At 40.8% G+C, this 14,578-nt stretch overlaps 1 protein-coding gene across 4 annotated transcripts in view; it reads right to left on the bottom strand.

The window, feature by feature from the left end:
• Window positions 1-14,578, bottom strand: part of fnbp1l (formin binding protein 1-like) — a 35,381-nt gene that overhangs the window by 11,808 nt on the left and 8,995 nt on the right. For all 4 annotated transcript variants that reach the window (XM_034584241.1, XM_034584239.1, XM_034584240.1 and 1 more), the window contains exons 2-4: window positions 1,826-1,941; window positions 1,239-1,289; window positions 454-601 (exon numbers count right to left, since the gene is read on the bottom strand). In XM_034584241.1, the coding sequence (XP_034440132.1) occupies window positions 454-601; window positions 1,239-1,289; window positions 1,826-1,941 (315 nt within the window). The remainder of the gene's footprint in view (window positions 1-453; window positions 602-1,238; window positions 1,290-1,825; window positions 1,942-14,578) is intronic.

Consider the following 14,578-nt stretch of genomic DNA (forward strand, 5'->3'; position numbering starts at 1 on the left):
TAACAGGAAAAGTTAAAAATCCTTGTTATTATGATTTCAAGACAGCCGAGATAATAACTTGGAAGAATAGCTTGTAACTTTGTGCAACAACAATAAAAAACAGGCAACTGGTGTCACAGGGTGAAAATTAATGGGATATTTGATATTTTACAGCACAAAACAAGATGAAGGTGCAGCTTCCAAATCATGTGGATCTCAGACTTTCAGTTTATAGCATCTGCAGATGGTCGGTGAGGTAAACGACAGATGGTTAACATTACATCTGACATATTCTTCTTGAATGGAGCCAAACAGAAAACAAATCCATATACAGAGGATGCAGGGGGAAGACAGCAACATTTGTTTTATGACAGGAAGCAACCGGTTTCCTGGGAACTGAACCCGAACCTTATGTGAGTTTTAATTCAATAATATTCATAAAACAGTGAAGTATGGACTTAAGAGCGTACTCACATGCTTCCTCTCAGCTTTGAGGTCTTGACTGTAAGTCATCAGCTCTCCGTACACCTTGTGAGCAATCTCCTCCGCCACCACCTCCCTCTGACCAGCATAGTCGTTAAGTTCATTCAGTATGGAGTAGAACGACACACATGTTGTGAACCTGCACGACAGACACACACACACACGGAACATGTGTTAAACACTGCACACGCTGCGCTTCCTTTCTGGCCTGCAGCCAGTATCTGCTACCATGCCGTGTCCAACCAAGACGAAAGGTTAAATGACACACTACTATCTGCTGTGTAATGTTAACGAAGGAGTTCTGTGTCTTAAAAGTAAAGAGTATTTTTGCACATGCTGCAGATGAGGATACATCAGTGCTGCAGCCTCCCCTTTGATGCAGTTTTATATTAAATGTGAATCTCTTTTTTTGTTTGTAACGAGTATCATTATTCCCAAGGCACATTCATTTCTTTGAGCATAATAACAAGAGATTGGACCTGTCACATTAACCTTAATTTCTTTGTTTTACTCTTATTTGTTTCTCAGTCATAATGAAAGCTAAAGAAAGGACACTGAGGTTTTGTGGTGTATGTAAAATAAATGATTTCCGACAGCACTTTTGTCAAAAGACCAATAAAACTCTTTTAAATTGTAAATTTTGTGGACAATTTGTGAAACCACATCAAAAATGCATTGACAAACATTATGTCCAGCTAAAATAATGTATCTGGCAGAAAAGGCCTGCAGAAGTAAATAAATAAAAGACATTGAACAAAAACATTGACTCTTCTCACCTCGGCTCCTCCTCCTTGGAGCGTTTTGGGCAATATTTCTTCACCAAGGTCCTGAAAAGAGAGAGAGAGAAGCCGACCTGGGGGTTAAAATACTGTCTGATATTTTACGCATGGTAGAGAGACAGGTAAACAAACAGAAGAGGGAGGCTGTCAAAGAGGAACACACACAACCACACACACACACACACATACAGCGAGAGACAGAGGATCCCAGTATATTATTAAAGAAGAATCAAAGATTCAAACACATCAAAGAGGTTGCCTGTCCATTCCCTCAGGCTCTAAAAATACCAACTGCAGCAAAACAGCAAGTTAATGATTTAACTAGAGCGCAGTGTGTGTGTGTGTGTGTGTGTGTGTGTGTGTGTGTGTGTGTGTGTGTGTGTGTGTGTGTGTGTGTGTGTGTGTGTTTGTTTGTGTATGGGTGTATTCTGAAGGGATTTCCTCTTTGAAATCACACTCTAGTAACAACTGGGACAACCGGTATTTAATGATGCTGGATTTGTGCTTGTTGAGTTGTACTGCAACAGTGGATTAATGACAAATACATACATCACTAGACATCCCGTTGGTGTGTGTGCGTTTACCGTAGTTGCTTGGCATAGTTTTGCTCAATGTCCAGCCTTTCCTTGACAAACTTTGAATAGCGCTCCAGAAAATCAATCCCCCACTGAGTGTGTTTGTCCAGATTATCAAACTGGTCCTGAGGATGGAGAGAGGGGGGGAGCAGGGAAGGATTAGTATTTTTGATTCATACAAATACCTTTAAATTGGCAGAACAAAACCAAATCACAAACACACATTTTTCAGACTCAAAACAACATTTAAACGGATTTAGGAGCTGGTGAAAGTGAATGGATAACAGGTTAACTTGGTTTGATGACAGGATGGAAAACTGGATTAAAAGTCAGGGTCACATGACTCAGCAGTCAGTCTTCCTGGATATAACTTGTCACACTAATAAAACACACATGTCCTCCAGCCAGTGGGAACATGAGCTTCCACAATACAAATCACAATCTCTACAAATTACAAATGAGCGATGAAAAGTCATGGAAAAACTGAAAGATAATGATTTCTGTCAGCTTGTTTTTCTCTTATCCCTCGATCTTTCCTTCATCGGATTCAAGTTTACTGATATTCTCATGAAGAGTCCAAAGGATTCCAGTCTAAAGCCCAGTTCAGACTGGATATATTGCTCTAGAGGAGGCACAATAAGTTCAACATGACGTCCACTAGTCAGTGATTTGAATCCCATTCAGAGTGCATATGTGGGTCATTTTTCAATCCTGGTAATTATTACAGCCGCAGCTTCTGTTTTTCTATTAACTCGTTGATCCTCCTGTAATTTGAGAAGTTGTTTTTTAGGGTATTGTGTTTTTTACGATGTGATGAGCCTCTGTTTTTCCGTTTTTTGATAATATGACAGATGGAAACACAAAGGCCTATTTAGGGCCCAATAAGACGACCTGCTCATCAAATATGCTCTCAGCTTCAGGTGGGAACTGAGATTCTCATCTCAGCCCAATCATTTAGCTCATGTAGCTGATTTTGCCCTTTCTGTTTACAATGCATACCAGGGATGTGCAGACAACCATCACTGGATAACTTTAAAAAGCTCTGAACCATCCTTTTACCCCTTTTGATTTGAAACCAGATTCTTATTCACAATTGACATCTGCCACATTGATACCCACGTTAACTGTAATTCATGTTTGTGTGTGATAAGACTTGACTGCCTGACTCTATTTCACCTCTTTCCCTCCACACATCCCCCTCAACTCTCTTGCGTTCCCTTGGGGGGGCTTTGTCTCGCGTTCGTCTTTGTCCCGCTGAATGTTCATGTCAGTTACAGACCATATTCTGTTCCCCTTTGGTTAAAATGCCATCCGGAACCGTGAATTAAATCACAGAGGAGCAACAATGAACATTTTATTCCCACTCCCCGTGTGTGTAATGTTAATGCAATTTGAATGGGGTATAAATGACACGGTCTTTTAATATCTAGTAATTCTTTTGTTTCTATTATCAACATCATTCGTTCGGCTCTGGATTTAACATCATGACATGACAATTGAGAAAAACTGTTTTATACATTATATCGACAGCATCTCCACCATGTTGGTGTCAGATTGTTTGTGTCTTCAGGACAGATAGACTGGCAACAATGGCTCTGCTCAACTGGAAAAACACAATCATTTATAGCTCCCTACACACACACACACACACACACACACACACACACACACACACACACACACACACACACACACACACACACACACACACACACACACACACACACACACACACACACACACACACACACACACACACACACACACACGGGATTGTAGCGGTTGATTTGTGGTGAGATGTGTATTTGTACTGACAACAAACATTTCCACCCTCTTCCCACCATGTTCTGTGTGTTATTCGACCATCATGTGGTGTAGTTTAGGGTAAAAGGTCAGAATTGTGGTTTTATAATTTAATTCCTTCGTCACTTTAAGCCTCAACAGGCAAATTTGAACTAAGATGTCCTCTCGTTTTTCAGGTTTTATTACTGAAAACCATGTTTTTCCACAGGAAGTTACCAGCTGACTGGATAAAATGAAAAATGTCAGGCAGGGACTTGCCCTTTGGCGAAATATCATCTCTAAGTTATGTTATTATTGTGTGGTCGTGCATTTGCCAGCAAGGTTCTATGTTTTTTTCCATAGTGGTTCTTTTCGAGGACACCCACCATCGGACAATTTGTTGCTGAGGAGCAACATTTCTCAAGTGTCAAGGGTTTCCTGCAGTATTTATAAGAAGACAATGTTAACGTTCTCAAACTCTTTCTAGATGATAACTCTATGCTTTATAAAAGATATTAAAGTGTGTGAGCATTTGTAGTGAATGGGATATAACAAGCAAAAACTAAAATGGCACTGAGTCGAGCACCAAGACCGAACAGTTCCCTTAAATCAAGCCACACCAAATATCACAGTCTCATAGATATCAGTCCTGAAATCAGGAGAGCCATCAAGTTAGCTACCCTAACTACCACTCTGCTTCTCAGTGTTTGTGTGTCAACAGAAACCTGTAAAGGAGCAAATAAGGGAAATAGGAGACAGTGCTTGACAGCTGACCTCCCTGTTTGTTCTGTTATCATTTTCCTCAAACACAAAGACAGCAGGGACACTTTCGAATAGCACCGCTGAGCAGCATTGTGCTTTTAAAGCCACGATGCTTAATGTGTGCGAGGAGGGTGAGTGTGCAGAGCCTGTTGGTGGGGGGGGGGGGGGGGGGAGATCCTGAACCTGAGGACTAGGTTTTGATCACGTGTGCGGGCAAACATTGTTCTTATTGAAGTGTCTTTAAACAAGCGGTTGAGCCACTACTGGCAAAAATATGTAAAGAAAGATTTATATATTTATATTGTTGTATATTTGTTCCAAAGTAGAAAAGGAACAGTTCAGTCCCTAACTAAAATGTCTGTCAAATGTAAAACTGAGGAAAGTACAATAGAAAGTGCCCCGAAAAATGTATTTATTTATGCAACCATCCCACAAGGAGTCACCAACTCTTGGTCATATTTCTACTGTGATCCAGAATTCAGTCTCTTTGAGGACAAATGCAAATTTTCAACAGCGAGGAACATTTTTGAAAAAATCTCAGTGATGACGACATTTAGAAAGTGGCAGGCTTATTTTGTGGTTCAAACACAAAGATTAACCCAAAAAGACGCAGCCAAGATGGACAGCAGCGACAGAGATAAGCAGCTGCTCTGCAGGAAGTCACACATAAACATATTTGAAAGGCTTGTTTTTGTCCCGTTTTTATCTGCATCCTGCCGCACTGGTCGCCTCTGGTAAGCGCCTGCTGTCTAGTCCGTCTGTTACCAGCCTGGTGTGCACACGCCTGCCTGTCCACCTCCTTATAGCCAGCGAGTCTGTATGTGGTTTTGCGTCAGCCTGTGTGACAGTGTCCATGAATAAGTAATAGAGTATGAGCTCATCCTGTAGTTTGTGGCTCGCTGAGCAGAGACTGGCTCCCTGGGGATATGACAACATCTCTGCAGGGCTGAATCTGGGAGCTGGTCTGAGCTCAGAAATCCATTCTGCTGCAGCACCTGCCCCGTAACTGACACTTTCCATTCACAGAGTCCAGTAGCTTATTTTCTCTGGTATTTAGGTCTCCCAGTCTGCTATGAAATACTCAGGACAGCCTTTAATAATGCAGAGTTTCCTATAAACGTAGCCTGTCGCCATTCTGCAGGGTGCTTTTGATGTGAAATGAGTCCGAGTGAGGAGTCATGTGGTGACACACAAGGCAAAGGCAAGCATGTTAATGCACCTGCAGCTCAACAAAACTGGTCCAACTCAACCAATACCATTCGAACCACATGCGAGTTAAGCATATGCCCTGTTTAGAAAAATTATACAAATTTGGTTCACGCTTTAATGAATAAATTACTCCAAATTATCAATATCATGAATGAAAATCCAGTATCAGTTGGACTCAACACTCACTTTTTTGGGCAATTATAACAACAACACTGTACAATTTATTTGTTGGCACCAGCCAATGTGACTGGCAGACAAAAAAAAATGTTTCCTGTGCAGATTTAAAACAAAAAATGGGTCACAGGTCTGTTTCTGCTGCGTTTCCCACTGACAAAGCCACTGCTCTGCCTTAATGAGCTTCCATCGCAGGGTGAGAGAATAAATTAGTCATTCTGCCCCCAAACGAGAAAGACTGAAGACGCCCTGCGTGGAGATTCCACTGTGGAGTCAGCCTGAAATCCAATCAGAGGGCAAGACGGCCCCTCCCCAGCCAATCAGAGAGCCAGACAGGCTGGGTGCATTCCATGAGACAAGGCAAGGTTAATTAGCGTAGAGAATGTTGCTAGGACAATAGACTAATTACACACTGTGGCATTCCAGAGCAGGCACACACACACACACACACACAGTAATGCGCACATGGCACAGACTGGGTGGGAAATGTCAACTTGTCTGAAACACTGGCATCACAGAGACCCCCAGGCTCAGTCTGCACTGTGTGTGTGTGTGTGTGTTGTTTGTGTGTGTGTGTGTGTTGTTACTGCATCTGTGTTCATCTACCTCGAAAACAACCAGAAGAGAAAAGTCTCTTCCAAGAATTTGATGGGGTAAAGGAGACAGGCTTTGTGTGTGTGTGTGTGTGTGTGTGTGTGTGTGTGTGTGTGTGTGTGTGTGTGTGTGTGTGTGTGTGTGTGTGTGTGGGAGGAGAAGATTGGCATTTGGAGAGGGGAGGTAAGAAAAACAAGAGGGGCGTAGAGAAGAAAATTGCATCTGTGTGCGATGAACATTCATTTGGTCCAAAGCTCCCCTCAGATGTGATTTACTGTATTCCTCAAGGTGAGCTGGGGTGATTTTAATATTATCAGGCTTCAGCAGAAGAGCTGGATATCGACACTAATCCCGTGATTTGATTAAATTCTTGTTGATTTAGTAACATCGGCTAAATAACCAATGTTCTAAAGTCTAAAGCATGAATCAGATTTGTTCCTGGATATCCACACCTGAGCCTGAGAGGGTAAAAACTCACAGATCTAATGAACCTGCAGTGTTTGTGTTGACGAGACACACCTGATGCCTGCTGACAGCTGGTAGCTAGTGTTAGCTCCCTCACAGGGACCCACTGCAACACATTATCTTCAGTGTTTCCCATTAATTACTGTGAAAGTGACCAAACTGCCATTGTACAATTTGTCCTGATAATAACATTTCTAACTGTTGTGCACCTTTGCAATTCGGCCTTGTTCATTATGTCTCTGTCTCCCCTTACATAGTTTGTGTATTTTACAGACACACATACATTTTGCTTCTTTCTTGCTGAGACCATCTGGATTTGAATAGACTTGGATTTGATACTAAAAAGGTTGTTGTGTTGGAAAAGTCTCAAATTGCCATCTATGGGCAAAACAGACAGGAGCACTGGCACGCTGTCCACGTCACCCCCTCCTGACTTCTCTGTACAGGCTGGAGGAAGAGCCAGCCTCTTCAGCTGGTTTACCAAACCTCTGCTGCAGGTTTTGGCCTCAATATCCCTGCATTTTCATCCCATTCTCCCTGCAGAGCTTTCATTAAGAAGTGCTTCTGTCCCATTAACAAATTTCTGTGCATTAGATGGTTTGACAAATGGCTGCTCTACACAAGATCCTGCAGCTCTTCATATTCCCTCACTTGCTCCAGTGTAAAACCAACAGAGCAGCAGAAATACTACTCAATACCACTAAATCTAATTTAATGTTTGGAGTTTAATGTCACATGAAGCTTTAAACAGTCTCATAAGTGCTGATTGCCTTTTTATAGGCTCTCAATCTGAAATGACCCACGTCTGTAGCAGTGTTGATAATTGAATTACTTCAGTGTTAAGATCAGTTCCAATGAGCTGTTTACACAATTGTATCTACGCCCTGAAAACAAACACGCACACACAAGCAAACGCACATACACACACACACACACACACCCCCACCTTTATCGTCTTTCTTTCTTTCCCCTGCAGTGATATAAACTGCTGCAGGAATGTAGCTCTATACAAACACACACACACACACAGACCTGGCTATCCACACTAACTGCAGAGGAAACAGGATTAATAACGGGTCACATTGTATATTTCAGTGGATTAGAATAAATCAGAGAGTGATCACATCATGGATCTCAGTCAGCTCTGAGTCAGTGAGCAGCTTATAACCCTTTATGAAGGATGTAAAAGGTGGAACTGCAAAGGTTGATAAGGATTTTGAGAAGTGTTACCATGGAGAACGTATATATCATCTCCCCCAGGAGCAATAACAACAACATGAACCTACTGTTTTACAGTGAACTCACTCATCCCTAACTCTGATCTTAAATCCTGTCTGGAGCAATCTCTGTAATATAAACTCAGGTCTATCTGTTGGGACAGGAACAATATTAACACAAACATATTGAACCAGTCATGCCAGTACTTTTTAACACTGCATCATCTCATACACCAGTCCCCAGTGTTTGAACTACACGAGCAAATACCACATAAGAGCTAAACTCCAATAATGTCCATAAGTTAAAAAGTGGGCTGCCTCACTTCTGACATGTGTAACTCCAATTATAACTGTTGCGTGCATTAAATGAGTTCTTGTGGTTCTGCATCCCATTGAAACCAAATGAGTTCCTGTGTTGTGTTTCAACTGTTGTCATATCTGTGTGAGTTTGTTTGTTTCGAATAGTTCAGTTGAGGTGAATACATGGGTGTTTTCTTCCTGTTATGCAACTGCTGGATATTCTGTTTCCCAGTCCAACAGTTGAGTTTAATTACGTCAAATAGAGCTTAGCTACATCTGTTACAGTGGTTAAAGAGAGAAACTATAGGGTTTTTAGTTTCATATCACAGTCACGGATATCTTATATCCGAATAAAGTCAAAACTATGACACTGAACAACTCCTTCAAACATCATCATATTACAATGATCTGTCTTGACAAACTCTCCACTGGAATGTTTGCTTTCATATTTTTCATTGGGTGGGCCAGTCGAACACAGAGCACTGGCCCCAGAGACAGCCTGACAGGAACCTGTGCTCGGGGGGGAAAACATCAAAACTCCTTCCTCAAACCTACAAAAGAATACTGCAGAAGGGAAAAAGCATTTCAACTGCTAATAAATACCTTAAAACACAGACCATCGCTTTCAACACCAAACGGATTGGCAAGTGGAAAGTTGTAACAGATGGAACACATGTCGACAACAAACTCAGAGTCTGTCCTCTGGTCTGTATTTTAAAAAGTAAAAGTCTATGTCAAGGCTGAAATGATTAGTCAATTATTTTTCTTGAATTTATAGGCAATTATTTTAGTGATCATCTCAATAATCTGTATTCATTCAGCTTCTTGAATATGCAGTTTCATTCTGATGAATAACAATTGTTTGTTGGTCAGACAGAACAAGCAACACAAGAATATCACATTAAGCTTTACAAAGACGTTTTTTTAATTAATTGTCGATATTTCTTTGTAGTAATAAACTGATAAAACAAGTGTGTTGGTTGACAGGTCATTCAGGTTTTAGGAGGAGACCGGGTAAGAGCCAAGGGCAAAACCTCAGCTTGAAGAAGTTGCTGCCGTCTCTTTATCGACAGTGTGACCATAAATCAGTGACAGTCACACTTTAACCAGTCACATGCTCGTCAATGCATAATATGTTGTTTTTTTGCTGACTGGAAAGAATGAGGACTGGTTAGCGAAGCAAAACAGGAGAGCAGTGAAGCACATATGCAAAAAGAGAGAGTGCATGTGTGTCACGAGTTGATAATAAACATGGATGCCTTCGACTTAATCACCTGACCTGCTTTACCACAATAAATGCTCTGTTTCTGGAGCCAGCCATGCATACACATCCTGTCTCTCTCTTCCTGTCTCTTTAATACAATAAATAGTTCTATACATTTCAGGCTGATGTGCTACATTAGGGTGAAAGACAACAATTCCTTTGAAACTCTTAGCCCACCAGCAATAATTTCCACAACAACCATTACACGCAGGTTTTGCACGACAGGATTCACAAGATTCATCTTCAAGATCATTCCAATGGAAATTAATGGAGCAGAGCGGCCATTCCCTGCAATGTGTCAGACTTTATGGCCTTTAGTCAGGGTAATTATTTATGAATATATTGTTAAGTCTAAGAATTGCAGACAGCATAAATAACTGGTGAGGTCATCCAAGTCCATAGTCTTATACTCTCAAAACCCAAGGTTTGATTCCAGGCCACAGAGTGACGACGTATTGTTGTAGGCGAACACAGAGGTGTTGGTTTCTTTTCCACTGGTTTTTGGATTATTGCAGAAAATAAGCTCTATGAAACCAAAAAGTAGAAACTTAACTTAACAGGGAGATCGTCTTAACTTATGTAGGTTACTTTACTGAGTTTTGAAAATGATAATTTAGGCTGCACACTACACATTTCTTGCATAACTTCACTACCACTGTAGTTTCCAACTTTCAGTTTGATCTAGCACACTTAGCTATTGTGCTAAAGCATTTCTTCTTAAACCGTGAAGTTTAGTTTGAAACAGCATCAACATAATTAAAATGGTTCAGCATGATGATGTTTAATGTTTCCAACAACTTTTTTTTTAAGGCTCATAAAGGCTTATCCCTTGGGGGGAATTGGCTATTTTGGCCGTTTTGGAATGCTTTCTTCAGTTTACACTGAAGGCACATCACGTGATTTGATCACAACCTCGTGATCAGCAACCCCCAAGAGTTAAAAATATCAGGGGTTTGGTGTTTACTGGTGATTCTATGTTGTGGAATAAAACATGAAGCTTGTGTTAACCACAGACATCTAACAAAAAACATTCAAGAGGGAACTGGTAGTGCATAAAATGCTAACTTACTTCCAGGTTTTAGAATTAATTCCTGCATTGCTCTATTCCGACTGTATTTAATACCCGTTTGTGAGAAAACCCCGACCTGGACACTCCTGTGTGTGGCTAGCTAGTCAGGTTTCATAGCAACCCGATCCCCTGTATTGTCTTCCCGCCCTGCATCTTCACATACACACCCTGACAGACTGGTTAGACAGGAGAGACACAGGAATAGAGACAGATGATTGGACATTAAGACAGATTTTAATCTTACCCAGATACGCACATGCCCCAACAAGCACAGGATACAACCCATTTTCAACACCTAACCAACACGTGACTGTTTTTAACATGACACATCTTTTTACGTCAGAGGCATTTAAGCTGCTGATCTCTCCTTTGCCAGAGGACGGCACACTCGTCCTGATCTGTTTTGCCAACTTACTGTTGGTCAACTTTAACTGCTTCGTTCATCAGCTCAGTACAGTCTGTCTTTGAGTCTCTTTCTTGCAAGAGGCATATTCTCTGTAGCAGCCTCATCCAAGCCAACCAATCCACTGATTCATGCAAATATCCATCTCTGTCCAAAGGTCAAGAGTGGACAAAATTATCCAGACAGTCAACATAACCCTCATCCTTAGATTGCAGGTCAGTGAAATCTGGGTTCTCTAAAGTTTTACTCAGAGTTTAGCAGCAAAATTGTTCTGGTTCTTTATTAAGTAAAAATAAGCCAAATTCAGTTTCATGTGGCAGTTTCCATTTTAACATAGGTAGAGACTTAATTGTTGTATGACGAAATTGTATCCTTTGTCTCAGGGATGCTTTACTCATAATTAGCAAAGATAAACAACTCTTCAATAACCTCTGTCACCAGATTTGCTGAATACTCCCACATATTTGCTCTCAGCTTTATTTGTAAATGTCAGACAGACCCTCCTTGTCTCAACCCTGATCTTGACCAGCGTCATTCTGTGCAGTCGACACTGAAGGTCGCCCGGCGGATTTCCTGGATCACTATCTGATCCTAAAAGGGTTCAACAGAGGAAACCCTGTTCGTTAAGTCAGAACTACAAGCATCATTCTGGGTCTCTTTGTGGCTCGATGCGTTTCAGGATCAAATCAGGTCACAAATAAAATCAGCAGAAAACTGTATTTAGAATATTTAGCAACAACTTTGTGCTGCAACTAACAATTTTCCTGTTGACAAAGTCCATTCGTTTATTTTTTGTCAGAACAGAAATATTCACTTTGCAATTGCACTTAAAACCCTTAAAGTACCGTCTGAAACCATTAAACCTTTTGTTGTTTTTGAGATGATAAATATTTATATAAGGTACTATTGTAATAAATAATATTTTGTCATATTAAAATAAATTTAAATATGAATATTAGTATTGATCAAACTCTTGTCGGTACCCTTCATAAAATAAAGTTGAGGGTTTGATAGAATTGTGTTGAATCTGTATTGATTATATTGTTACGTCTAAATCCTTTGTAAAAACCCTATAGAATCTAGATTGAACCAGCAGGCAGCTGACAACAATGCTGCCTTTATGTTTTCTACACAGCTCTCTGCCAATACACAGAAAGCAAAAAAGACAAAGGGTTCAATAACAGATTAATTAGCATTAGTACAAAGAGAATATATTACATTTTGCAACCTGGAATTGGATTACACTGATCCAGACCCTTGTTGTATTTATTGCAGTGATGGATCAATGACTAAGCTGGGTGGCTACAGAAAGACACACACACAAACTATTAACCACAGTGTTTCCTGTGTGAGTGAATCCAATATGAAAGAGCAGGATGTGATGATGACTGTATCTGTTCAACAATCCATCGAGCTGTGTCATCAGACCATATGTGCATGCGTACCCACAAACAGCTCATTCATCTAAGAGAGGAGAGCCGCAGGATCCCTGATTTATCTAACCGCTGACTCAAGTTCCACAATCAGGGTTTGGCATGAGTCTCCCATCTGTGTGAGTCAGTGCGTGTGGACCATGACACCTTCTCCTTGCCGTGTTCACACTGGTTTGTGTGGCTGACTTTGGGCTATGACACTGGGTTTTGGTTCCGGCAATATTTTTAGACGACAAATACACAACATCTCTTTTAGTCCATTTCACACCAACCAATCAAAAATCTGTCATTTGTGGGAAAACAAATTATTTTATTTGCCTCCATTCTGATGGTTTAACTTGATGAGCAAAGCAGCAGCAGGTGTTTGGTAAAACACAGAGAGTACATTTCCTTATGCTCGTACATATCAATAAGCAAATATTCATTCAAATGGACTGAGTGTACAAAAATGCAGGAAAAGATATTATTAGCTCCTTGCACAAAGCCTTTTCCTGCTGGTAAAAGGAACAGAGTGGCTCCAATGAGAAGAGTGATACCAATGGACGACCATATAGTCCATTTAATATGAAGGAGAATCAAACAAACTACATAAAACATGATGAATAGTGAGCCCTTAGGGTACGGATACAAATTATATTTATTATTCTTATCATTTAATCTATTCAAAGACATTTAATCTATGATACAAATACCAATCAGGTTCCTGAAGACAGAAGCAAGGTCATCAAATGCTTTGATTTGACTGACTAAGTTATTTTATTTACTCTTAGGATAAAAAAGTCAAATTTTCACGTGTGGATCTGAATTTGTTTGGAAAAATAACAAGAATAATTGATCATCAAGTTGCTGATTATTATATTAGCTCCAGTTTGGACACAACAGCCTCTTCCTCATTTTCAGTGTCAATGCTAAACTAGAGCTTGTATTATTATTATTATTATCTCTCCACATAAAGGTTTCACTTCCTACTCTTGTTATGGCCGCAAGTATCGTTTCTAGTTATTAATACCATCTCATTACCATCAGCATCACTTACTGCTTCTGCGGATCTGCATCAGTTAATCCCTGCTGATGATGGACCCATTGTGTGTCTTGCAGTGCAGTAGCTGCATCCTCATGAGTAATTTGTTAACTCTGAACAATGGCGAGTCCAGACTAGATCAACACAAAGTGGTGTTTGTTAAAGACGGCTCTGGGAGACAATAGTTGGTCACAAGGTGGATTTAAATTGGTTTTGCAAATGACTGTAGAAATCTGAATCCTGTTTGAGGCCATTGTTTCATCTCACTGTGCAAGATTTCTGCCACTTTGCCATTTATATTTGTGTGATTCTGGCAAAATAAGCTTCAAGTTGTTAGGGGGAAAAAATGCTTTAAAACACGCACAACACATTCATCACCATATCACCTCTTTTCTTTAGAAAGAGATTCTTATATTCCCTCACGTCTGATAAACACCGGGGATTACAAACCAGCTCACAGTCAGCCTGCTGCTTTTCATCCAGCAACCCAGACTACCTGACATATTATGGTGTGGGGTAGCCGTGGTAACCGGGGGGGGGGGTTACACAGTGTACTTCACGAGGAGGTTACCTAGGTTACCAGCAACCATTCATGCAGAGCAGCTATGGTGAGTGCGTGTGTGCAAATGAGCAGCACAGAGCAGTTTTATTGGGCTCTGAAACTTCATTGGGCAAATCAACACCCTGGGAAAACTCTCCTATCACCAGAATTAACATTGTCTCCTTGTATGCAAACAGGCTTTATGTTGAAAAGGGAGGGAGACAGAGGGAGGAAAGACGGGAGACGAGCGAGGGGAGAGGGGGTGGGGCTGTCCTAGTTGCACTTGTACTGTGTATAAACACTTTCTACACATGATGTCTGTATATTTATAGGATGTGTATTGTCCCAAATTCCTGTCACAAGCCATTTTTTTCCCCCACACATGCACATATTGACCACAGCAGCAGAAAAATGCACAACGAATAGACTCCCCTGACTGATAGATCTGCTTTTGTACTGCCTGTGCACAATGCCAACTGCTACATCAGCACAAGGGGGTATAGGGACCTTCAGAAACCCTTGGGATGG

Source organism: Hippoglossus hippoglossus, chromosome 4 (assembly GCF_009819705.1).
Source record: "Hippoglossus hippoglossus isolate fHipHip1 chromosome 4, fHipHip1.pri, whole genome shotgun sequence".
NCBI lineage: Eukaryota > Metazoa > Chordata > Actinopteri > Pleuronectiformes > Pleuronectidae > Hippoglossus > Hippoglossus hippoglossus.